At 37.0% G+C, this 27,716-nt stretch overlaps 2 protein-coding genes across 5 annotated transcripts in view; both read left to right on the forward strand.

Moving 5' to 3' along the window:
• The window catches only part of scn4ab (sodium channel, voltage-gated, type IV, alpha, b), a 41,145-nt gene extending 23,823 nt beyond the window's left edge, over positions 1–17,322 (forward strand). For all 4 annotated transcript variants that reach the window (XM_082183742.1, XM_082183741.1, XM_082183740.1 and 1 more), the window contains 16 exons: positions 2,147–2,344; positions 2,462–2,672; positions 2,860–3,098; positions 3,225–3,398; positions 4,344–4,700; positions 5,598–5,942; positions 7,458–7,575; positions 7,656–7,810; positions 7,902–8,075; positions 8,940–9,062; positions 10,692–10,976; positions 11,068–11,121; positions 11,275–11,416; positions 11,500–11,600; positions 12,419–12,689; positions 13,530–17,322. In XM_082183742.1, coding sequence (XP_082039868.1) covers positions 2,147–2,344; positions 2,462–2,672; positions 2,860–3,098; positions 3,225–3,398; positions 4,344–4,700; positions 5,598–5,942; positions 7,458–7,575; positions 7,656–7,810; positions 7,902–8,075; positions 8,940–9,062; positions 10,692–10,976; positions 11,068–11,121; positions 11,275–11,416; positions 11,500–11,600; positions 12,419–12,689; positions 13,530–14,767 — 4,185 coding nt within the window. In that variant the 3' untranslated portion in view covers positions 14,768–17,322. The remainder of the gene's footprint in view (positions 1–2,146; positions 2,345–2,461; positions 2,673–2,859; positions 3,099–3,224; positions 3,399–4,343; positions 4,701–5,597; positions 5,943–7,457; positions 7,576–7,655; positions 7,811–7,901; positions 8,076–8,939; positions 9,063–10,691; positions 10,977–11,067; positions 11,122–11,274; positions 11,417–11,499; positions 11,601–12,418; positions 12,690–13,529) is intronic.
• Positions 17,323–23,648: 6,326 nt separating this feature from the next.
• gh1 (growth hormone 1) lies at positions 23,649–27,663 on the forward strand (the record flags this gene model as incomplete). The annotated part of the gene is made up of 5 exons (XM_082167911.1): positions 23,649–23,775; positions 26,045–26,184; positions 26,335–26,451; positions 27,155–27,316; positions 27,460–27,663. 5 exons carry the CDS (start codon positions 23,649–23,651, stop codon positions 27,661–27,663), a joined length of 750 nt encoding a protein of 249 aa, XP_082024037.1.
• Positions 27,664–27,716: the final 53 nt, after the last annotated feature.

Raw genomic sequence — 27,716 nt, forward strand, 5'->3', positions numbered from 1 at the left:
TGTGAATGAATGAACTGCGCAGATGCGCGCTGTTGTTTACAACATGTTAAACATGTTAGTTTTACATGAACACTTCTACTAGTTTAGCTTTTACCAAACTATATTGCTATACTGAGATGAGAAAAAATCGACTGAAATATGTTGAAATAAAATGTCTTTGTATAAGCAACGTATTAAACTGCAAATTAACATTTATATGCTAATATATCATAAAAATGATATGTCACAGACGAGATATGAAAGTTTAGATTTCGTTGATTAGTTTTGGATAGATTATAAAGTTTTTGCTGTAAAAAAGACTACTGCCACATCAAATAAGCTTTTGTTCGCCAATTTCTGCTCATTTGTTAAATATATAGTATGGGATGTTTTGTCAAAAATAAAGTAGGTATAATGAATTATCAAATAAGATGTTAAAGTGTTTGTTCCAATATTCAAACAAAAGAATCCTTAATTTTGAAATACTTATGATAAAATGTATACTTTTTACAAAGAAAGATTACACCTGAAATATAAAATCGTAATTGTTGTTGTAATTGTAACCTTTTTAATAAAATAGCAAAAAATATATTTACAAGGTAAATCTAAACAAAACAAAATCTAAATCGGTCAATTTAAGCCTTCTCATTACATTATTTTATTGTGTTTTATTAGTGACAAATTTGGGGAGAGGATACAAAAGATGTTTCCAACTCTAACTTTCTGCAGAAACTCTAACCAATTCTGTAGAATATATATATATCTGGTCGCTTTGGCCTCCATAAAGAGGGTAGGGGACCTGCACGCATTTTCGGTTGACGAAGTGTGCCTGGAATTCGGGCCGGTTAACTCTCACGTTATCTTGAGACCCCAGCCTGGATAAATGCCCAAGGTTCCCACCACTCCTTTCAGGGATCAGGTGGTGAACCTGCAAGCGCTGCCCTCGGAGGAGGCAGACACCTTGGCACTGCTCTGTCCAGTACGTGCCCTCCATGCTTACATAGACAGAACGCAGTGTTTCAGGACCTCAGACCAGCTCTTTGTCTGTTATGGTGGGAAGCTGAAGGGAAAGGCTCTCTCCAAGCAAAGGTTGTTTCACTGGATAGTGGACGCCATTGTCTTGACTTACCAGACGCAGGGTCGTCCATGCCCCTTAGGGGTAAATGCACACTCCACCCGGAGTATGGCTTCCTCCTGGGCTTTAACGCATGGCGCTTCACTAACAGACACCTGGGCGACACCTAACACTTTCTTGAGATTCTATAATCTCCGGATAGAGCCAGTGTCCTCTCATTTACTCGCTTCCACTAGCCAGTAAGTAGGACCAGCTCGGTGTCATCGCTTGCTGCGCCATTCCACTCCACGGACTGGATACGTGTGCTATTTCACTCAGATGAGTTCTCCTTAGACCCTGAGTTCCTCCTGCACTTTTGATGCCGTCACCAGAGTGCATGCCCGGTTGGTCACCCCTCGTGATTGGCTAGGTGCTTCCATGTGCATGGTTCCCAGTTGTGCAACCCCCACATGTGTATTTCCACAGTAAGTCTTCTCTGAGCATGTGTCTTTCACTTGCCTCGAGGTTGAAACATTCCACACAGCGGGCTGGATACCTCTGAGTTTTCCATATGCATCCGGTACTCGGGTCGTATGTGTATTATAAGTCCTCCCTTCGGGTAGGCGCTGTGATACATATTCCACCTGGGATATGCCACCCAGTGTACCTTGTTATTCCTGCGTTAAGCCTAGCCCTTCATCCATGGTAGTTTCCTGACAGGGAGCTCAGTCTTGCGCAGGGCACTGGAAGACAGCCGCCATGGCGTGATTAAATTGGGACCCCCATTTCGTCATTCACTGACGTAATGTCTCCTTTCCCTCCTCAGGGAACGAGGGTTACATATGTAACCGAGACGTTCTTTTGAACTTAGCAAAGAATTTTGAAAAATATGTCCTGGTTTCCAGAAAAATATTAAACTTTGGATAAAATAAGAGACTTTTTTCAAAAAAATTATAAAAATTCTTACCGACCCCAAACCTTTCAATGCATGTTAGTGTTTTATAGAAGTAACCATTTACTTCTCTATGCTTTTGACCAAGAATATAAATGAAACATAAAAAGTAATATGTGTGCAAAAAAGCACCACTCTGAAAAGTGTCTTAAATGTTTCAGACGCTCCGTGCAGCAGGGAAGACGTATATGATCTTCTTTGTAATCATCATCTTCTTGGGTTCGTTCTACCTCATCAATCTGATTCTGGCTGTGGTGGCCATGGCATATGCTGAACAGAATGAAGCCACCTTTGCAGAAGCTAAAGAAAAGGAGGAAGAGTATGCAAAAATCCTGGAGCAGCTCAAGAAACAAGCTGAGGTTTGTCATGCAGTAACATAACAGCTTAACTAGCGTAGCCTGAGCATTGGATCATTTGTTTTGAAAAATACTAATTGTTAGTTCTGATTTTATCTGATGTTTTTATTTGTCAAGCAGCAGAAGAACGGAGTGGTAAATGGCAGCAAGACATCACTATCCAGCAAAAAGAAAGGTGATGATGACCAAATTCAGAGCGACTATGATGGGATTGCACTGAAACCCCTTTCGAAATCGAATGGATCCAAAGGCAGCATGAATTACTTAGAAGTCCCTGACTCTCAGATGAGAAAAGTGAGTGCAGTGAATGCTACAGACAATGCTTTAGATGGTAAGTGTTAATGGTGAGTTCCAGAACAATTAAATAATCCAAATCATATATTATGACATACAAATCATATATATATATATATATGTGTATGTATGTATGTATCATATATATGTATATGTATATGTATGTATGTATGTGTATATGTATATATATATATATATATATATATATTTACTTTAATTAACAGAGCTGGAAGATAATCAAAGGGTTTGTCCTCCCTGCTGGTACAAGTTTGCTGACATATTCCTGATATGGGATTGCTGCCTTCCATGGGTGAAATTTAAGAAGATCGTATACCTATTTGTGATGGACCCTTTTGTGGATCTGGGCATCACCATCTGCATTGTGCTCAACACAATGTTCATGGCTATGGAACACTATCCCATGTCTGAGAGTTTTGAAAACACGTTGTCGGTGGGAAACCTGGTAAGTACATCTACCTATCAATGTTAAATGTGTATTGAGAACTTATACTGTATATCTTTTGAGAATATGTTGAAAGTTTGTTGCAGAAGCTGATGGCTTACTTGCATCATGTTCTATCCCATGCAGGTTTTCACAGGTATCTTCGCAGCGGAGATGGTGCTAAAACTTATTGCACTGGACCCTTATCATTACTTTCAGGTCGGCTGGAACATTTTTGACAGCTTCATTGTGACCATGAGCCTAGTGGAGTTGTTCTTAGCCGATGTTGAGGGCTTGTCTGTGCTAAGGTCCTTCCGTCTGGTAGGTGAAACTTGATTGAATTGCCAACTATTAAAGGGATAGTTAGCCTAAAATGTCCAATTCTGTCATAATTTACTCACCCTCATGTTGATCCGAACGTACAAAACTTTGTTTCATGGAAGACAAATGAAGAAATCAGAACAACTGGAAGTAGATGGGGACCAATGGCTCTCAAGCTCAAAAAAGGGTGAAAAAGCACCATAGAAGCATAATAAGAAAAGTCCATGTGACTTGTTAACTAAATTCCAAGTCTTCTAAACCATATGATAGTTTATGTATGGAAAAGACTGAAATGTAAGTCATTTTTTACTGAAAATCTCACTTGAGAGTAGTGGTCACCATTCACTTTCATTGTATGGAAATGAGCAGCTTAGACACTGCTATAAATAACTCCTTTTGTGTTCATTCGAAGAAATAAAGTACGGTAATACAGGTTTAAAAAAAAAAAATTCTTTGATTTTTTTTGTTTGTTTTTTTATTTTATTTTATTTTTTTATTGTGTAATATTGTAGTATTGTTTTTAAGTTAAATTTTATTTAAAATTGTATTTATTCTTGTGATGGCAAAGCAAAATTTTCAGCATCATTACTCCAGTCTTCAGTGTCACATGATCCTTCAGAAATCATTCTAATATGACGATTTGATGCTCAAAAGAGGTTTCTTATTATTATCAATGCAAAGCAGTTTTTTTGTGCAATTTTTTTGTGGAAACCGTGATGCATTTTTCCCAAGACTCTTTGATGAATAGAAAGTTCAAAAGAACAGCATTTATTTGAAATATAATTATTTTGTAACATTGTCTTTTGTACCATTGTTGCTTTTGCATTGTCATAAATAACTATAATAAACTTAAATACATTTTATGTACAAATTTGTTTACTGAAATCGCACTGTTCAGAGTTTCAGGACTTATCTCTATTCAAATCATGACTCTGTTGGTTGCAGATGCGTGTGTTCAAGCTGGCAAAGTCTTGGCCAACCCTAAACATGCTGATAAGGATCATCGGTGATTCTGTGGGTGCTCTTGGAAACCTGACTCTTGTCCTGGCCATTATTGTCTTCATCTTTGCTGTGGTGGGGATGCAGCTTTTCGGAAAGAGCTACAAAGACTGTGTGTGTAAGATTTCATATGATTGTGAGCTCCCTCGCTGGCACATGACAGATTTCTTTCACTCATTCCTCATCATCTTTCGTATTCTGTGTGGGGAATGGATCGAAACAATGTGGGACTGCATGGAGGTGGCCGACCAAGGCATGTGCATCGTCGTCTTCATGATGGTTATGGTTATAGGAAACCTAGTGGTGAGTAGATTAACTCCATCTTTAATATATAGATAGATAGATAGATAGATAGATAGACAGACAGACAGACAGACAGACAGACAGATAGATAGATAGATAGATAGATAGATAGATAGATAGATAGATAGATAGATAGATAGATAGATAGATAGATAGATAGATAGATAGATAGATAGATAGATAGATAGATAGATAGATAGATAGATAGATAGATAGATAGATGCTTTAAAGTCAGATGTGCAACATCAAGTTGTAAAGATCAAGACCATGCAATCTGAACTTGAGGTTAAATTGATTTACTTCATATTTATACAAGTATCAAAAGGGCCATCGGTGGGATATGACGTTTACCCTCAGTATTCCAATAGCCTTCAAATACATGAACAGAAGTTGTGTTATTCATAGACCAAGGGGCTTATCTGATGAGGTAACAAAACTTGGGTGTCAAACCTAGAGGGACAACCTGCAATGGCTTTTTGTTTTGAATGGACCCAAGAAGTACAAAATGTCTATACCTATTTGGAAATCATTCACATTTCATGCAGTAGATTCTAATCAGAGATATGAGGGGACAGGAAAAAAAAAGATGGACCTGGTCTAGTTGTTGATTTTGGCATCGAAAAGCAGCTGAGATTACATAAAGATAGTCCTTATATTTAAAATACCTTTAAAATTATCCATAAAATAATGCTTTCTGTTGCAGTGTATTATACATGTTTCAGTCACCTATTTGAAATATTCATTTTCAATATCAGTTTAGCAGGAGTCAAATATTTTCATACTATTGCATTCTTGAATAGCCTCGATAGCCACATATCCCCAGCCCAAATATGGTACTGTATGTCATTGTATTTCATCTTTTGCATTATTACAGTTTTTCTCATTCTCTTCCTGAAGGTGTTGAATCTCTTCCTGGCTCTGCTGCTCAGTTCCTTCAGCGGGGACAACCTGTCAGCGTCTGATGATGATGGGGAGATGAACAATCTGCAGATTGCCGTTTCTAGAATAACAAGAGGCATTGACTGGGTAAAGGCCTTCGTTATCGGACATGTAAGACAGTGTCTGGGCCTGATGCCAAAGGAAGAGGGTGCGAATGCAAACAAAGAGGGAGATTCTAAAATGGCCACCATGAATTCCAGTCTGTCCGTTATCAAAGTGCCTATAGCCAATGGTGAATCGGATTATGAGGATGGCAACAGCTCTTCTGAGGATGAAGACGAAGGCGTCGATAAAAATTCTAAAGTGAGTTTTGTTCAGTGAAAAATTCGTATAGTTGTGTTCCTAAAATCTAATGTGAAAGTTCACACAAATGCAAAACCGCTCACCAAAGTGTCACTGACATCCGTCCATCAACACCTTTTGACACCTAGACATGTGTCCCAAATACTGTGACACCTGCAAAGTCCATCTGGAGCCCCATGGGTCATCTTGTTTAGAGAGTATGTCTGAGGAATGGCAGAGATCATGTGACACGGTGACGGGGCGTGGGAAAGAGCACCGGCACAGCATGATTAGTTACCTTGCTGAACAACGTCCTGAAGAAGAACCAGCATAAAGCACGTCCATGCCTTATAAACTTTCTAAAATCAATCCCTACCTGCACTGTATACCAATGCACAGTAAAATGTATGTCTTACCAATTCAAGTCATACATTTTATTTCATATTTGGTTTGCTTAAGCGCGCTGGCTCTAACTCATTAGACAACTGATTGTTGGCATGCCACTGGATCAGGTAACACAGTTCATATGTCATGCCCTCATGTGTCGCACAGCCCTGCATTTCACAACCAGCTATGTATCAGAGAGAGGGAACACGAAAGCAAAGTTGTACTTTAGTCTCGTGTGAACAGTCGAATAAGATCTGTAAGGTAACAGAAACATGATCTTATGTTAGTTTTTTCTTCATAAAGCCTAATCTTGGAACTTTTAGTCACATTAGTTATTTTGAACACACTTGCCAGTGATGGTAAATTGGAAATAAAATGTCGCTTACCGTTCTTTTTTAAGCCATTTTCCTTGCGTTTTTGTCAAACTACACAAGATATTTAGCAAATAATGACGTTTGCTTGAGTTGACAGTTAAAATATCTTTGATTTTCTCTTCGTACAATTCAGCCTAAACCACTAGATCACACTAGATCACACTAGATTTTTCATTCTATTGACTTCCATTCATACGCATGCCAACGCAGGAGACCGGAAACGCAAACTCATGCGAATTCCAAAGTTCAAGTTTGGTGAACTCCGATCACATGAAGATGTGTGAGCAACAGAAGATCAGAATGTCACAGTGTGACCTCTTAGCTGAATTAAAAGAACGCAAACTTTAAATCTGCAGGAATCCTGTAGCTCAAACAGTATAGCATGGTGCTAGCAATGCCAATGTCATTGGTTTGATTCCCAGGGCTTGCATTAACTGATCAATTGTATACCTACCTATTCAAAGTTAGTTGCTTTGGATAAAAGCATCTGCCAAATGCATGAAAGTAAATGTTAAAAAAAAAGATGTTGCCGAGTGTGACGTCATATTACGAAAATTGCAGATATCTATGTCTGTAGAAATTGTGCATGCTTAAAGTCTAATGTGAGTGTGGCTTTACCTGCCGAATCCAATTTTTACTTGATTTGGGAACTTGGAAGCACGACCTTTTTAACGACCTTTTTGCCGGTTTCCAGACACAGAGGATATTCATTTGTTTGTAAAGTTATATTCAACCTAGAGCCAAAATTAACCTGCAGTTTTTTTCATCTGTACAGAAGAAATATGGAGATGAATCTTCAACCTGCAGCACAGTGGACAAACCTCCTGAGGTAGAAGAGGTAGAACTGATGGAAGAAGAGGATTCCACCTTCCCTGAGGACTGTTACACAGAGAGTGAGACATCAACAATGACTATGTGTAGTATATTGAGTTATATTCTTGTTATTAACATATTGGTTTGTCTGCGTTCCCAGACTGCATCAGGCGATGTCCTTTCTTGGAGCTTGACGTTTCCCAGGGTAAAGGGAAGGCATGGTGGAACTTACGTAAAGCCTGCTACGCCATTGTGGAGCACAGTTATTTTGAAACCTTCATCATCTTCATGATTCTCCTCAGCAGTGGAGCTTTGGTGAACCAATCAATAAACCATTTTTATTTCTTTAACCAGAGTCCACTGAATTAAAAAAAAAAATTCATATGTATACTTTTTTTTTTATTAGGCATTTGAGGACATATACATTGAACAACGGAGAATGATTAAAATCATCCTTGAATATGCAGATCAGGTCTTCACCTATGTGTTTGTCATTGAGATGCTTCTGAAATGGGTAGCCTATGGTTTCAAGGTCTATTTCACAAACGCATGGTGTTGGCTGGACTTTCTTATCGTTGATGTAAGTATTAGTTCATCCCACTTGAAAATTTCATGTTAAAAGTACAAATACAATTCACACTATCGTTTTACCTTCCTAAGAAACTTCATCTATCTGTGATCCTTGAGTCAAATTTGATTCACACTGAAAGCCATTATAAATTAATGAATTCCTAATGTACTTAAGTTATAGTTTATTTCTGTAATATCTCATATTTTATAACAGCTTCTGCATTATTCTGCTATTGGTAAATGGATGGTGTACATCTTAAAGCAAAATTTTGGTTCATGTCTATTTCACAATCAAATTTCTATTATTGTGACTGGAGTAGTCAATATGTCACAACAAATCCATTTCTCTGATATAAAACAATTTGTTGCAGTACTACAAATGTTTAGTAGCGCAGCCTGTGAGGGCAAGTCAATATAAAGACATGTCATGTTATTTTTATTTGTCTTTTTATTGCATCCCATATACTGACATGTGAAGGCCAAGTATGGTAACCCATAGTCCGAATTTGTCCTCTGCATTTAACCCATCCAAGTTAGTGCACACACACATAAGGAGTAGTGAGTAGTGAACACACACACACACTGCAAATCGTGCACACCTTGCTCATTTGCACATCAATAATAGTAATTTCCTGCCGGTACTGAAAATCAAACCCGCAACCTTTGGGTTACCAGTCTGACTTTCTATGCATATTATTTACCAACAATGGATCAGGTAATTTGGTAAGCAATATGTATTTAAAGACAACAGAAGGGTTAATTCAGTATTTTGAGAATTAGGGCTTCAAGATGTGTTATTGATGTGAAAATAACCAGTGATATACTTTATACTTATACTTAGTAATATAATTTATTTTAATTATTCTTTCTTCAGGTGTCCCTTATCAGCTTGACTGCAAATATCTTAGGCTACTCTGAACTGGGGGCCATTAAATCTCTCAGGACTTTGAGAGCGCTAAGACCTCTTCGAGCTCTCTCCAGGTTTGAAGGAATGAGGGTAAGTGTGTGTGTAGTAAGTTTTCTTTCTTCCACCCTCATCTTAACTCCATTCATTAATTAGAAGTCCATAATATTATTAGTTCCTCGCATTTCTTAGTTACACTTTATTTTACAGTAGGTGTACTTTCAATGTACTTACAGTGTACTTGCCCGCAAAAGTACTGAGTCATGCAAGGTAACAACATGGGATATGGTTATGTTTAGGGGTAGTTTCAGGGTTAGAACCTAGTTATTACCCAGTTAGTGTTATTACTACAATAAGTACATAGTATGTACATGAGAAACGGGGTAGGGTTGCACCAGTCGTTTGTAAGTTCTTTCTTCATTGGAACGCAAAATGTCCACACTAGAGGCTTAGTAACTACTAGCTAGTTTGTAACTAACTCTGTACTTTATTCAGTTGCACCATTTGTTCTTAAGGCAGAACGTAGTTAGTAGGTCGTAAACTGTCCGTAAAGTAATGCATAGTCTCATAATATGACGTTTACCCTCAATATTCCAATAGCCTTCAAATACATGAACAGAAGTTGTGTTTACATGCTGTGAATTTCAGTTTATCCTTCATTCTAACTTATTTTGCCTCGCGTAACTAACGGTATAAATACGTTTCTATTACCACTTAATCATGAATAACACAAGTGTTTTTATATGTAGGCTAAATAACATTCAGAAACTGTATTTGAAACAAAATTAATAAGGATCAACAAATAAATTCTGATGCAAAAAAAATTTATATAAAAAATTACATTTATAATGACTGATTTTATTTGACATGCACAACACGGACCGATGCACACAGCGGCATGCTGTTTAGGACGGATATGTGTTGAATAGCCACTAACAAAGTAATGTTTTCACACAATGTTCTTTCCCTTAAAATGTAAGCGAGTGTAAATATCAGCATTATCACAGTCTAAAGAACTGAGTCTGTCGGATAAAAGTTCAGTCTGTCTGCTATTTTATTCCAACCGTTACTCCTGATCGGAGGCTTCCGTAAATATTTAGTTTATACGTAGAGTTGAGCTTCAACGCAAAAATATTTAGTAGTGCATAAATTGTAACCTAGTGTCAATTTACATCAAAATTAGGCTAAGTTGTATCTTGTGCTCAGCTGGAGCAACCGGCCCCAGGACTGTAAAATAAAGTGCTAACCAATTCTATATTATTCATAGCTTTCATGTGACGTTCATATTCTGGGCTCATCTGCTCCCCTGTATATAATATGCATCATCAATAAGGTTTATACTGAATTTGAACTTTTAATCTCACTTGAACACATAAAGCCAATTTTCACATTAAGCATTCTAGAACGTCCCGTTGTTTTAGTTATTGAAATACTGCAGCAGGTGATGTACTGTATATGGACCACAAATGCCCAAAACTTCCATTTTGTTCACATATTTTTGTTTTTCTTCTTTTGAGAGGTGATCTAAATAATTGTGGTTAGAAAAATTCTGTGTCGCAGTTCTATGGTGGTTTTGCCAGCCACGTGTCCACATCAGTAACATGACTAAAAACGATGAATCATTTTCAAGTTGAAAAAAAAAAGAAAGTTGGCTATTCAATCTTTGTGAAGGTTAACGGTTTAAGGTTGGGTTCCTGGCTCTCACGCTGTCAATATGCATAGGTGGTGGTGAATGCCCTGGTGGGGGCCATCCCCTCCATCTTCAACGTCCTCCTGGTGTGCCTAATCTTTTGGCTCATCTTCAGCATCATGGGAGTCAACCTTTTTGCTGGAAAGTTCTACTACTGCTTCAACACAACATCCGAGCAAATGTTCCTTCCCAGTGAGGTCAACAATAAGACTGATTGCTTTGAGCTCATGATGGCTAATGAATCAGATGTGCGATGGATGAATATGAAGGTCAACTTTGATAACGTAGGCATGGGCTACCTCTCCTTACTGCAAGTGGTGAGCATTGATATTAGTCGTCGAATGTCTGCCCTCCGTGTGCACTGATCTGCAATGACAAATACACTTAAAAATACACTTTGCTTTCCAGGCAACATTTAAAGGATGGATGGACATCATGTATAGTGCTGTGGATTCCCGTAGGGTAATGTAGATTTTAACCATTAACTAAGAGAATAAAAGAATCATGACTAGTTGTGTCATCTCACATTTGTAACCCCAGATGATTCAAATTCGAATGCGCAATATTGTTTTCCTACAATACGTGTGTGATTGCTTAACAGTGTTCTCCGTGCAGGTGGAGGATCAGCCGGAATATGAGTCAAATCTCTACATGTACATTTACTTTGTGATCTTCATCATTTTTGGCTCTTTCTTCACCCTCAATCTATTCATTGGTGTCATCATTGACAATTTCAACCAACAAAAGGCAAAGATAAGTGTCTGCAATGGGTCTTCTTCATCTGTAGCGACACTAAAACACTTTATGCCCTGGAATAATTGTCTCTGTGCCTATACTTAGGAGGAACAGACATCTTCATGACAGAAGAGCAGAAAAAATACTACAATGCCATGAAGAAACTTGGCTCCAAAAAGCCACAGAAACCAATTCCAAGGCCTACGGTAATAAAGATAGATAGATAGATAGATAGATAGATAGATAGATAGATAGATAGATAGATAGATAGATAGATAGATAGATAGATAGATAGATAGATAGATAGATAGATAGATAGATAGATAGATAGATAGATAGACAACATTTTTCTCAGAAGAATCCTTAAAATGAATAGTGAAAAATAAAATGTACCAAAATGTATTTGAAATACATTTATTTCATGCTAAGTATACTACGAATACATTTACATATTTATGTACTTAATAAAAATACCCTACATTTGTACTTTTGGTATACTAAATTGAATAATAGTCTGCTAAATTGGCACAACTAAGTTTGCACTTAATGTACTTTAGTTATCCAGAAATAGTGCTGAGAGGTCCAACTAAATATATACTTAAGTCTGTATATTTGATTGTGCTAAAGTGAAACTATTGCTAGTATACTTTAGGGACACTTTTAATATCTTGCATTTAAAGACTGATATTATACAGTGATCATACTATCCTTACTAATAGTGATATTAAAACACATATTTAGGATTAATATTAAGAAAATGCATTGTGCAATAAATAAGTACTCCAAATAAAGTTTAATTGCAATATTTATATCAGTAAGTGTCGTTATGTCAGTAAATATTATATGTTAATGGAATTGTAGTATACTTAGTATGAAATAAATCTATTTTAAATACATTTTGGTATAGGTTTTTTTCACTAGAGTTGAATCTGATATCTTATTATTTTTAAAGTACTAACTGCATCTTCTCCTCCTCGGTATGCTCTTCTCCCATATGCTGCCTGGATATATCTGATGTTTGAAGAACTGCTTCCAAGGCTTGGTGTACGACCTGGTCACCAAGCAATTCTTTGACATCTTCATTATGGTGTTGATCTGCCTGAACATGGTGACCATGATGGTGGAGACGGATGACCAGAGTGCAGAGATAGAACAAATTCTGTTCTTTATCAACTTTATCTTCATCGTGCTCTTCACCGGGGAGTGCATTCTCAAGATCATCGCCCTGCGCTATCACTACTTCTCCATTGGGTGGAACATCTTTGATTTTGTGGTGGTCATTCTTTCAATCTCGGGTAAGGCTGCTTTATTAATAGTAATCACTAAGCAATCATGATGTAGAAAAATGTTAATGGCTGCTAATTTTTTTTGTCCTATATATTCATTTAAATTCAAACTGAATTAATCTTCAATGATTTTCTATGATGAGCATTTTTAAAATAAATTTTAATGTCATATTAAAGACAAAAGCCCCATTAACGGATTTTTAATTTGTGAAAATGAAACCTTAATTTGGCATAATCCTTTATTATTTTACCTTACAAAAACAAAACTGCTTCACAAAAAACAAAAACAATCAACAAAAAAAGATATCATAGAGAAGACATGACTGTGTCGAGGTCTATAAGCCTCTTGACTTAACTTTTTTATGACAAGACAAGGTTAGTTCAGATTGTAAAATGTCATGATGTGTAACTTCCCAAAAACGTAAATATATACAGTATATATATACTTGTACAACATTTTTCTCAGATGAATCCTTAAAATGAATAGTGAAAAATAAAATGTACCAAAGTGTATTTGAAATACATTTATTTCATGCTAAGTATACTAAATACATTTACATATTTATGTACTTAATATGTATGTACTTAAAAAAAAAAAAATATATATATATATATATATATATATATATATATATATATATATATATATATATATATAAATAAATAAAAAGATTTATCCAAATATTACACTCAAACTCATATTCAGGGTGCTATTACATTTGACTTGATTTACATGACATTTTTAGAGGCTTGAAAATGCCATGAATGTTTTTGATATAATTTATATAATTATCTAATTGATTATAATTGACCATAATACTTCCGTGTTAATTCTTTGTCGTCTCACAGGTCTTTTGCTGGCAGACCTCATTGAGAAGTACTTTGTGTCACCTACGCTGTTCCGAGTCATCCGACTGGCCAGAATTGGCCGAGTCCTGCGTCTCATCCGGGGTGCGAAAGGAATCAGGACGTTACTGTTTGCGCTGATGATGTCGCTACCTGCCCTCTTCAACATTGGCCTCCTCCTTTTCTTAATCATGTTCATTTTCTCCATATTCGGCATGTCCAACTTTGCGTACGTGAAAAAAGAAGCAGGCATCGATGACATGTTTAATTTCGAGACCTTCGGGAACAGTATCATATGCTTGTTCATGATCACGACGTCCGCCGGCTGGGATGGACTGTTGTCTCCTATTCTCAACAGTCCACCAAACTGTGACCCGGATGTGGAGAACCCGGGATCGTTTGTCAGAGGAAACTGTGGGAGCCCCGCGGTGGGCATCGTCTTCTTCTGCAGCTACATTGTCATGTCGTTCCTCGTCGTGGTCAACATGTACATAGCCATTATCCTGGAAAACTTCAACGTAGCGACGGAAGAAAGCGGCGACCCCTTGTGCGAGGACGACTTCGAGATGTTCTATGAAACCTGGGAGAAATTTGACCCCTCTGCTTCTCAGTTCATCGATTACAGTAGACTGTCTGAATTCTGCGACACACTGAAAGACCCCTTGAGAATCCCGAAACCAAACACATTGAAGTTGATCACAATGGACCTTCCCATGGTCCCTGGTGATAAGATCCACTGTCTGGACATCCTCCTGGCCCTCACTACAGAGGTGCTGGGCGATTCTGGACAGATGGATGCCATGAAAGGTACTATGGAGGAGAAGTTCATGGCGAACAACCCCTCAAAGGTTTCGTACGAGCCCATCACCAGCACTCTCAGACGTAAGCAAGAAGAAGTGGCTGCTTCGACCATCCAAAAAGCCTACCGCTCACACGTCCTCAAACGCTGCCTCAAACAGGCCTCGTATATGTACAGAGAGAAGACAGACTCGAAGAGACGAGAAGAAGAGGCTCCGGAGAACGAAGGGATGATTGCTAACAAAATGAGGTATCTTTATGGAGATCAAGCCATTGAGGACAACAGTCTTGTGGGTTTCTCTTTCTCTCAACATGGGGAAACACAACATGGGGCTAAGCGTCCCCCGGTGATGGTCCAGAGAGACGTGGTCTTGCACTCCGCCCCTTTTCCCGTTCCTGACTCCTCAAGGGCTGAGGAAAACTTGAAGGAGTCAATTGTGTAGCAGGTTCAAGCCATGGTGTACACTCAACCTTTGGAAAGCCCAACAATACTGAGACCCTTCAGGAGACTGAGTTATACTTCGACATACAACAGCAAGTATGAAAGAAATTCATTGAGTTAGTAAGGCGAAGATTCTTTGCGAATGGCTAAGAGTTGTAATCAGTATTACATGTATTGATGCAATCGATGGCTCCTCTCAGTACTGCCCTTGAGAAGACCATCAACTGTTTGTCTAATGGCATTGGAAATGATTGGGCTCTTAGTGCAGATGTCAATCATTTTTGATGCACAGAACCTGAAATGACAACTTTAAGAAAAATTGTTAATGGTAATGATTACTAATCATTCAAAAGTAATTTAGAGTACTTACAGGAAAGGAAACCCCCCCATGAGTTGCCATGATAGCCAGAACAGACTTAGCCTAAAGATCACCTACAGATAATTTTTGTAGTTGACTTGACTTAATTGCATTTAACAAATAACACATATATGAGGTACTTAGATTTACAGTTGTTTTTTACTTACTTTAAACTGTAGCGTTCAAAATAAACATATCGCTCTGATTTTGCACTAAGTGAAATAAAAATAACAATGGCAACCTGTTAATCAGAATTTAATCAAGTATATTAGTCTTAATAGTTCAACGCAAAGACATGTAATATTATGTGCGTTTGTATTTATACAGACTTTACTAACAGCAGTACATTTGGTTATTGACTCTGGTAGCATTTTAAACCTTAAATCAAATAAAAGCAGAATCTCTAGTTTGCCCAAAAACAAAAATGTCACTATAAAATTGAATTAACCAAGGCTAACTCAGACCATAAAACAAATGGAGCATGCTGAAATATGGATTCTGTAATGTTTCACTTGCCTAATGAGCCTTTTTCATGTGGAGGGTGTACTTGCAAATTGTTAATTGCAAGTCTGTGAAATCCTTGGCTTATGAATGTAGGTCATTTTTACTTTATTTTGAGCCAGATGTGCAGTTGTGTCCTGAATGTCCGGTTGTTCAGCCCAGTCATGTAGTGAATGAAAATGGGCATGATGGCATAATATACAGAGAATATTCTGTAGAAGATAAACTATGCTTTTAACAGGGTATGTTGGAAAAACTGCATGTATGAATGGATGTATCAGGGTCAGAAAGTAGAAAAAACTAGCCAGCTTAGCATATTGCATCCTACTATTTATTAGCATTCTGTGGAGACTGTCTCCCAGACAGCAACATAGCGATGTCGGCCCAGATCCGGCCCACATCTGGTACGCGTGGAATCCACATGTTGGTGACACTATGTTGCTGTCTTTATGGACGCAGTCTGCTATAATGCCTCCAGAGAGTCAGACTGAACAAGACTGACCAAATGTGCTTGTCAGACTGTTAGCATCCCTATCGTGTTTCACTGCACCTATACTCATCCAGCATTTACAGTTACTCGCTCAAATGCATTGTTATTTTGATTATCAATGTTTAATTGCAAAGTTAACAATTTATCTTTCTCTCACATAATCAATTAACAGCATTTAAAATCTGAGTTTATTTTTTGCTGCCAGGTAAAGAGGTTTAAATGTTTTTAAGAAGTCTTTTCATTTGCTTGTCGTTTCACATAATTTTTTTTATTATTATTGAATTGGTGAAACATTTTGTACTTTTGAGGATAAATTTAATGTAATTAAACATGCACTGGCTTCTGAAGCTGCCAGTTTATTTAAGCCCCCAAGCTGAAAGTGTTAGAATAAGCACTTTAAATGAGCATGAAGCTTTGGTTGCTTTCAAACTCTTTATTTATGGCATTTCTATCATTTTTTTATACATGTGAAATGCAAACCAATAAGATAAGCAGAGAGATGAGGATTACAAATAAGATCAAATGCAAATGCTTATTTATTCATAGTTCAGTTAGTTCATGCACTGTAAAAAAAAGTTGCTGCCTTAAATTTTTAAGTACAATCAACTTGGATGTTTAAGTAATTCCAACTTTAAAAAAATTCAACTGACTCAAAAAATTTCGTTGAACCTTTTATAACTTATAAAAAAAAGGTTGAAAATTGCTTAACTTATTTTGACGAGTTAAAGCAATAAAACATATGTTGTTATAATATATTCACCATATAATTTTTTACAGTGTGCTTTAATAACATGACCGTGATTAAAATAGTAATGCACAGAATAACTGAATGCTTTTTAGAAAAACGTTTTTCGTTTATCATTGACTTGATTTATTTTATAAACTAAGACAAATGAATAATAATAGAATAAGAATCTGAATCCACTTCTTAATGTTATGCATTGATAAAAACCATCTATTATTTAATTTTCTAATTAAATCACTATTAAGAAATTTTAGTTGAATCTTTTATCAGATGGTCTTTAATGTTCTGCTTGGCACTGTTACTAACACACTGTTTGACTGAATGTATTGACTCTTCACAGTATCTGTCACTTGCTGAATGCATGTTATGGATAATGTAAAATTTTTCAAGTACTGAAATATTTGTAAATTTTATTGTATATTCTTTCTGTTTACATGCGTGAAATAAACTCTTGTTTTTTGAGTCTTTGGGGTTTTATTATGTTCTCTAACAATATGCAATGACAAAAAATACAAGATTCTATTTGTCTTTGGGATATTTTCTCATTAGTGTTTTAATTAAATGCAGTTAAGAGAAAGTAAAGCTTAGAATTGTGTTACCAAAAAATTTATATTAAAAAACAGCTTTATACTTTTTTACTTTTTCTATTGCATATTCAATTGTCCAGCTGATATGGTAAACATGCGCCACCCCGTGGTCAAGATCATTTTTATTCAATACAGTAGCCTATTGAGCTGACTTTAAACATCGAATCAGCGATGGTTTATTATTATTTTATTTTATTCATTTTGTATAGTCTTACTGCAGGATACACTTTAGCCATACCTATTTTTTTAAATGAATAAACTTAAGTGCACTAAATACCCTGGTCAAGGCACTGTAGGCCTATACTAGCCTATCTCATACACACATTCAAACCTATGGGCCTACACACAAGAACACATGCTGCTCACTGGAACTACTGCGGCATCCCCTGGATAACAGCCGTCCGAGTTCCGTGCATGCAAACCAGGTCAAGGGTCAGCTGTGAAGTGACCTCAAGACAGACGGTCAGTGCGTTTAGTGAATCTCTTTCACTCTGATGAGTGCTGTTATTATGCTCATTCATTCTCACTGGCGTCTGAGTGACACTTCAGTGCTGAGGGTTTATCTATTCAATACACATTTATTTGTAGCGCTTTTCACAGCATTTCAAAGCAGCTTTACAGAAAAGTCCAGATTACAATTTAGAGTGATCTGTTATCAGAGATAACTGTCTAAGTTATGCATTTCAGAAATGTACATAACTAGATGTACCGCATGGCGGTACAAAATATGACCACCGCTCAGGCCTGCACTGGCTTTCCACAAAAATAAATGACGTGGAGCAATTTGGCTGTATTGCGTGTTTATGTATATACCTAAAAAAAAGTAGTAGTATGTGCATGTCTGTCTGTCTGTGTGTGTGTGTGTGTGTGTGTGTGTGTGTGTGTGTGTGTGTGTGTGTGTGTGTGTGTGTGTCTCTGTGCGTGTATGTATGCGTGCGTACATGTGTGTGTGTGTGTGTCTGTGGCTGTGCATGTGGATTTGTATGTGTGCGTGTGGAGGTCAGTGTGTGTGCATGCTTGCGATGTTGCAGATGTGTGTGTGTGACAGTATCATCCTAAACCAGCAACCCTTCGCTCAACACCACCATCTACAGGCCGATGAGTGTACAGTCACTAAATGTGCACATAAATGAATTTATTTTATACCCCCCCATGGATGAAATTCTACGAAACTTAGCATACCCCCAGAGGATGTCAAGTTAATCATACACATGAAATATGGTGCAGTTCTGAACATCTCAACTGAAGATAGGGGCGATTAAAGCAGAATAATATTGCATTTTTTATGGGAGGGGCGCAAATCACAAATGAGTGATTATGGGCTAGGTTGATGTGGGCCCTTAAGACCAACATACCATAAAAATCGGGGGCCCCCGGGGACCACAATTTTTCCGTAAAAGTCTAGTGGGGCTACATGCCCACCAAATTTCATGTTCCCCGGTGTTTCGGTGTCCCTGGTATCGTTGACGAAAAATTCAGTAGATGACAAAAAAAAAAAAAAAAAAAACTTTGACAATCCCTATATGACCGCTTTCGCTAGCTATGCTAGCGGCGGTCATAATTATACAAAATCACAGTTAGCTAAAAATGTATTAATTTAAACAATGGAATAATTATGTATTACTGGAGAGAATATTCTTGAAATAAACTTAATATTACTAAAACTTGGGCCTGGTTTCACAGACAGGGCTTAGATTAAGCCAAGATTAGGCCTTAGTTCCATTAAGACATTTAAGTAGCTTTTATAAACGTGCCTTTGAAAAAAAAAATAACCTTACTCTTGAGACAAAACAATGGCACTGATATATTTTAAGATATGTCAGTGTAAGTGGCTTTCAGGTAAAACAGCTCAAACATGCATTTTAGTCTGGGACTAGACTAAACTATGTTTAGATTTAGTTTCATGTCATGGTAATCAAAGTTTCAGCATCTGGAAAGAAATGACTAGAATCATAACATTCTTACAATAACCTGTTAATTATTTGCTTGCTTTATTTTTCTTTCCATTTAATTTTCTGTTTTTATTTTATTCATATTTACTAAATACTCATCCATGTAAAAAAAAAAAAAAAATTGTCCATTTCTGTTGTTTTCCTATAACTTTTTTAAATAGTCAATATATGAATACATTTGTCATTTTTATTTATATTAAACTTATATTATATTATAGATTTTATATATATATATTTTTTTTTTTTATTAAAGTGTTTATTACTCATTTAAATGATCCATTTATTTATTTGTAAGGCTGTTTGTCGATAGAAACATGGACATTGTAGAAAAGGTTTCCACAAAACAGGCTAGAACCAATTACTCTGAACCACGTGCAGAAACACAGATCCAGCTTATGTTAGGTAACTTTTCACTTTTAACTGAATAGATTTCATAGTGCTTAGCACTGTCAGAACAGCACACTTGACCTGAACAACCTATGCTTGCTACTTTTACAGGCTGGACGGGAACGTGAAAGACCTCTTCTGGGATTCAGCCTTTATGTAAGCTAAGGAAGCAATGGAGAAGCTTGTCCCATCAACGAGTGGCTCCTCCAAAGCAAAGAAGCCGCAGCTGCCCGGAGAGATGCAACATGAGACGACTCCAGAACTGTGATGAGCAGCTTGTGGAACCGGAGAGAGGGTGGGATGGAGTCAGTGCATTCCAGGGTAGATGTGTAACATTGCCCCCCTTTGAAACAAGAGTTGACGAGAAGTGGGAACAAGGTGGAGTTCGCCTTAAAGGAAGAGAGTGTCCTGAGCACAGCTTATACAGGTCTCTAAATCAACACAGAAAGACACGGCTTGTCTTTGTGCATAAAAGTTATGGCTGCAAGTGCATCAATGATGCCAAAAGTTCAAGAACAGTTTACAACGAAAGGGTCGAAGGTCATTGTGAATATAGCAGGTGGCGTCAGGGGCAGGTGCCTCTCCTCTGCCTAAAGGTTGCCAAGTATATATATTATTGTTCTGAGCATTAAAGCACATAATGGAAATATTCTCAAATCATTCTATATATATATATATATATATATATAGGTACAAGAACAGTTATTTTTTTTCCCTCAGGCTATATTCAGTCTGAACAGTTAAAACTCTCATAACTACTGTATATTATCTATCATAACTGTACATCATCTCAAAATTGTACATCTGAAAATAACATATTAAACTGTACACCTTTTGAAGAGGCTTAAAGTGCTACTCACCTTAGAAATAGAATAGGCTATTTCCTCTAAATGTGTGAAATTTCAAATATGTTTTTTTGTGTTTTTGTAGGAATAAAATAACTGGAAGCAGCTTTAAAACATGAAATTCCTAATTCGTAAATACAGCCTCTTTAGAAAAGATCTTCAATTTATTGCGCCGTCTTGTGGCTAGAAAGGATATTACAAAGAAAATCTTGTAATTTTAGTCATTATTTTGGCAACTTATTCTCATACAAATCATATAGGCCTTTATATATACAGTTGTGGTCAGAATGAATGGCACCCCTGGTAAATATGATAAAAAAATTGCTGTAAAAAAAAAAATCTGCGTTGTTTATCCTTTTGATCTTTCATAAAAATAAAAAAAAAATTGCAAAAATTTAACCTTTCATTGAAGTAAAGGAATTGAAAGTGTGGGGGAAATCGCGTTATGAAATAAATGTTTTTCTCCAAAACACGTTGGCAAAAAAATATTGGCACCCTTTTATTAAATACTTTTTGCCAAGATAACAGCTTTCTCCTATAATCAGTCCTCCGTAATGAATCTCTCCAGATCCTTCAGATTCCCAGCTCCATGTTGGCGCTTCTCTTCAGTTCACCCCAGTCATCAGGTCAGGGAACTGGGACAGTCATGGCAGAAGCTTCATTTTGTGCTCCCTAACACATTTTTGTGTTGATTTTGATGCTTGTTTTGGATCGTTGTCCTGATGGAAGATCCAACCACGGCCCATTATAAGATTTCTAGCAGAAGCTGTCAGGTTTAGATTTTTTATCTGTTGATGATAGAATCCATGATACCATGTATCTGAACAAGAAGTCCAGGACCTCCAGCAGAAAAATATGCCCACAACATTAAAGATCCAGCTGTATATTTACCATGGATATGGCGTACTAGTTATCCCTGTTTGCACCAAACCATTCTGATGGCTCTTTTTTTAAGTGTCATCTGACCATATAATCCGGTCCCTTTTGAAGATCCAGTCAGTCGTGTCTGACAACTGAATTTGCTAGAGTTTGTTTTTGGATGAGCGAGGAGGATTTTTCTTGAAACCCTCCCAAACAACATGTGGGGATGTAAGGATGTTTGGTTTTTGTTTTATAGGCTTTCTGACCCCAAGACTTAACTAATCTCTGCAATTCTCCATCTGTGATCCTTGGAGAGTCTTTGGCCATTCAAACTTTCCCCCTCACCGAGCATTAATACAATATAGACACACGTCCTCTTCCTGGCAGATTCGTAACATCTTTAGTTGATTTGAACTTCTAAAGGAACCGTATGTAAGAAATGTATTTCAATTAATCATAAAATGGCCCTGATATGTCACTAGACATTAAGAAATCATGTTCATTTCAAATACTTATATCACTGACAACAGTAGTCCGGCCAGGATATTGTCATTTAAAAGTGAAGTTGCAGCCCTCAACTGATGTTGATGTTGATGTTGTCATATTGTGTTTTGGCCTGATGCTCCACCCTCCACCTATCTACTAATCACGAAGTCAGTAGTGTTTCGGCATCCGGGTTGCCAGCTCTGCTCTAGTTATCACAGCTCCAGCTACAAACGTGTCGGATAAAAAATGGCAGCCTATCTGGCAACCTCGAGTCAGGGGGGAGGGGGAGGGGATACACCGCTCTACAGTAATTTGAAAGTGATTGCAGTACCAGTTTTGGCCACAATCTTACATACGGTTCCTTTAATAATTGCCCTGATGGTCAAAATGGGGATTTTTTATTCTTTAGCTATTTTCTTACAGCCACTTTCTATTTTGTGATGCTCAACAATCTTTTGATGCATATTCCCCTCCCTCTTGCAGTGACTTCTCTTCTCTTCTCTTCTCTTCTCTTCTCTTCTCTTCTCTTCTCTTCTCTTCTCTTCTCTTCTCTTCTCTTGTGAGGGCGGGACAACCTGTCACTCACATGACATCTCAGCATCCAACCATCTAATTAATTCCCGATGGACAAAATCAAGTCTTGTTCAAGAAGCCATTTCACTTAGATATACGTCACTAGAAGGAAGAAAAGACTGTCGCAACTTTACCTACTTTAAAATAAAAAGTAGCCAATTACTTAAATTTTATAAAGCACAAGTTTAAATCATGCTAAATACATTTTTTGGTGATTATAATTTTATTTACAGACATGATTAATTTTATTACACTAATGAGAGTGATATACTGAGACTGTTTTGTTGCAGTAAACAAATGAACATTTTGGAGGGAAATGTTCTTAATTGTCATAAGAGTAATGTCACAATCTTAAATGTCTTAAAATAGGCTTAATTTTGTGTGCCAAATGTACAGCTAGCCAATATTTTTTTTCTTTTGATTTTGGAGTGAAATATGACCTCTGACAATATTCAAGTAATATCATTCTTGAGAAGTTATGTAGGTTTCCCTGAGCTCTGAGTTTTTTTTTTTTTTTTTTTTTTTGGTTTACCAAAACGAACGTAATGAACGTTTCTATGCACAAACGCTGCTAACATATTTCCGGTAGGATCTCAGCCAGCGTCTTTACTTCCGCATAGAGCGTTCTATAGCGAAGTGTATAGCGGCAAAACATTAAAATTCATTTTCTCAGAAACGGAGACAACGATTTTAGAAACTGATTCGCTAGTCGGATTTCGCGCGATATGAGAGAATACTCACCCTCAAAGTTGTCGATGTAGCTCAAAATGTATAATTTAAAGCCCTTCTCTTTCTGTGTGACAGCTAACTGCCTCACAATATTGTTAACATCATTCACGTTAACCGCTGCAAGTTCTTGAAAACAGCGAGTGTAATTTGCCATTATCTCCACCGAATGCAAAAACGGCTTCCGACGCAGCACCGGATGTAACTGGGCGGGCTGAGACAAAACGCGGAAGCGATCGTGCATAGAGCCTTATTGTATCTGGTCTCAGATCAGCTTGCCATGGAAACATCTACATAGACAGAACAGAACTGACTGGCACCACGAGCATCCGAAGACTGTAACTTACTTCCACCCTGTGGTTACAATCGGAATGAAAGCAGGTGCCAGAGATAAATCCCCCATGATGCCTCAGCTGTTCACACTGGACATTCTGATGACTGATGGCACCTGTCAGTCAAGTGTGGGAAACCAATTCTACCCGATGAAAGCCCTGTCAGGTGCACCTAGGAACAGCATCCTCCCTTTAAATATCAACTCAAAAATTATGAATAGAAAGAGCATATATATATATATATATGCTCTCAGAAAAAAAGGTAAAAAAGCTGTCACTGGGACGGTACCATTTTAGGGACTAATATGTTGGTACCGATATGTACCTTTGAAGTACTAATATGCAACTAAGTACTTTAAATACAATGGGTATCGTCCTAGTGACAGCTTTTGTACCTTTTTTCTGTGAGTATGTAGGCCTATATATATATATATATATACATACTCATCATAATGGGGAATCACATTATGAAATAAATGTTTTTCTCCAAAACACGTTGGCCACAATTATTGGCACCCCTAGAATTCATTATGAGTAAAATATCTCTGAAGTATATTCCCATTAATATTTACCTTTTTTTTTTTTTAGCACACCAGAGTGACTAGAAACATGAAATTGTCTAGCAATGACTTCTTGTTTCACAGGAGTTTAATTATGAGGAAACACAAAGGCAAAATTCCCTTAATCATCCATCACAATAAGTAAAACCAAAGAATATAGTTATGATGTGCATCAAAAGATTGTTGAGCATCACAAAATAGCAAGTGGCTGTAAGAAAATAGCTAAAGAAATGAAAATCCCCATTTTGACCATCAGGGCAATAATTAAGAAGTTATAATCAACTACAGATGTTACGAATCTGCCAGGAAGAGGATGTGTGTCTATATTGTATTAATGCACGGTGAGGGGGAAAGTTTGAGTGGCCAAAGACTCTCCAAGGATCACAGATGGAGAATTGCAGAGATTAGTTAAGTCTTGGGGTCAGAAATCCTATAAAACAAAAACCAAACATCCTTACATCCCCACATGTTGTTTGGGAGGGTTTCAAGAAAAATCCTCCTCGCTCATCCAAAAACAAACTCTAGCAAATTCAGTTGTCAGACACGACTGACTGGATCTTCAAAAGGGACCGGATTATATGGTAAGATGAAACTTTTTAAAAAAGAGCCATCAGAATGGTTTGGTGCAAACAGGGATAACAAGTACACCATATCCATGGTTAAATATACAGCTGGATCTTTAATGTTGAGTGAACTATGACCCATGTTTTTTGACAGATTTGTGAGATTGACCATTCGCTATATTTTCTACTTTCAATATTGGTCTAATCTATTATCTATGAATTATCCAACTTTAACTGTCCAGGACATACTATACTCTTTGGTCCTTATGCCACTAGTGACGCGGGCAAAAAATGCAGCTATGAGGGTCAGGTAACTGATTGTATTCTGTTTTTCCACGAAAAGGGATTAAACTATTAATGTCATATCCTGACATTTCGCAACCCCAGTACTGCTGAATATTACACACAGGGCAACATCACATCTGAATAGGAAAAACCTCCCACATCCCCACAGTGACAACAAACACATATGGCCTGATTCACTCTCATAATTATTGACAATGTATCCTTTCAGAAGGAGATGACACCATTTACAGGTTACGTGGCGATGCTACACACATCTTCTTGTGTGTTGATCGTAAAACATTTTCGGAATATAAGGACCACTTAAAAATATAAAGAAACTTGTTTTCCATAGTTTCCATGTTTTCCATAGTTCCACCAGAATTTTACAAGGAAAGAAATATTTCTTATGTGTTTCTTTCAGTTTTAATTCAAATGATACAAAGAATTTCATTAATATTCAGTAAATAAAATGATGACCTCTATGGTTTTTCTTAGTGCCAACAACATCATATCAGAGTCATGGAAATATCCACATAAATGACTAGAACCACAACACTAATGTATTTTGTCTAAATACATATTAAAGCAAGGAAACTATCATGTTTCTGATTAGGATGCATCAAAACATGTTCATGCCACATATAAATATCAGTACACCTGAGCCAGGAAAACAAACCTTCACAAGCCTTCAACTAAGACCGCAAGAGTTCGTCTACCCTGAGTAAAAATGGCTAGAGGTATGATGTGATGCTTTCTATTGCATGTCATTTGTGGATTTAATGGTTTTTTTTTTATGTATTTTTGACAACTCCCTGTTTAGTTTAGATGTTTATCTTCTTACCAGTAAAACCAATTTCATAGTCGTAAAAGTGTTTATGGAGCATGGCAAATAAACCAAAAAAATGTATTTGATCTTTTGATTAATTCAAAATCTTGATTTCATTAGTTACTCGGTTATTTTATCAGGAGCTTTAAAGCAACTATGTTGCAAATGGCAAACAAACCTCTTTCTTTTCTTCTCCTATAGCATTAGTGCTGTTGTCGGTGGTCCTAGTTAGTTTGTTGGTGAACCAGGGAAGAGCCTCAGAGAACCAGCGGCTCTTCAACAACGCAGTCATCCGTGTTCAACACCTGCACCAGCTGGCTGCAAAAATGATTAACGACTTTGTAAGATTTCCATTCAAATAAATTATGACAAAATTTCCATTTTTCAGTGAACTATCCATTTAATTAGTGTTCTTTGCATTTCTATCAGATGAACATGTATGCATTTGTAACATGTATTTGACTAAATACTATTTTACTTTTATTATCAAGGAGGACAACCTGTTGCCTGAGGATCGCAGACAGCTGAGTAAAATCTTTCCTCTGTCTTTCTGCAACTCTGACTCCATTGAGGCGCCCACTGGAAAAGATGAAACGCAGAAGAGCTCAGTACGTACACTGTAAAAAGGGATCAGTTGACTTAGGAAACCCGTTGCCTTAAAATGAAGTAAATTAACTTAATGCGTAATTGAAAAAGTTATGTCAACTTGACATTGCCACATAACTAAATTTTTTCAATTACAAATGAAGTTTGTTTACCTTATATTTTAAGACAACAGGTTTTTCTCACTTTTTTAAGTAAGGTCAACTGATCACTTTGTGTAGACAATATCGTTAAAAATTCAATCTCAACCTGTCATGTTTTATTCAACTATATATAGAACTATTAAACAAATAATAGTATCAAACAATAATAAATATATAATATTAGAGTACATGATGCAAGTGAAATATTTTTGTTGTTTTCACGCAATTAGATGACAATTTTATTCTTAAATTGTTCAAAAATCAGAAAATGCTATAAGAGATTAAAAGTTCCATCATCACAAAAAAAAGTTTAAACGATCAATATATTATGAAAACGGGTGTTTATACATCATCAAAATAAGTTAAGCAATTTTAAACTTTTTTATAAGTTATACAAGATTCAACTCATTTTTTTTAAGTCAGTTTAATAATTAAGTTCAAATGACTTGAAAAATCCAAGTTGATTGTACTTAAAAATCTAAGGCAGTAACAAATATGGGCAGCATAAACATAAAAAAAATAGATAGTGGTCTAAAGCCTCCGGTATTCCTTTTTCTTCCTTCAGATTTTGAAGCTCCTTCGTATCTCTTTCCGCCTCATTGAGTCCTGGGAGTTCCCCAGCCAGACCCTGAGCGGAGCCGTCTCAAACAGCCTGACCGTCGGGAACCCAAACCAGATCACTGAGAAGCTGGAAGACTTGAAAGTGGGCATCAGCGTGCTCATCAAGGTGAGAGAGACCAGATTTATTCTAGGCTACTTTAGTTTTTAGTTTTTTTAAACAATGTGTCTAGTGGAGGTGTGATGACATCTTCACATCTTGTGGGCTTATTTGGATAGCTATTCCATAATTTGCCATTTGTATCTGCACAGGGATGTCTGGATGGTCAACCAAACATGGATGATAACGACTCCCTACCGCTGCCTTTTGAGGATTTCTACTTGACCATGGGGGAGAGCAGTGTCAGAGAGAGCTTCCGTCTTCTGGCTTGCTTCAAGAAGGACATGCACAAGGTGGAAACTTACCTGAGGGTTGCAAATTGCAGGAGATCCCTGGATTCCAACTGTACCCTGTAGAGGGCGCCAATGTAGTGCTAGTCAAAGCCTGTGTGCTTTGCTGCAGATCTAAA

The sequence above is a fragment of the Leuciscus leuciscus genome (assembly GCF_965113295.1).
Source record: "Leuciscus leuciscus genome assembly, chromosome: 1".
Lineage (NCBI taxonomy): Eukaryota > Metazoa > Chordata > Actinopteri > Cypriniformes > Leuciscidae > Leuciscus > Leuciscus leuciscus.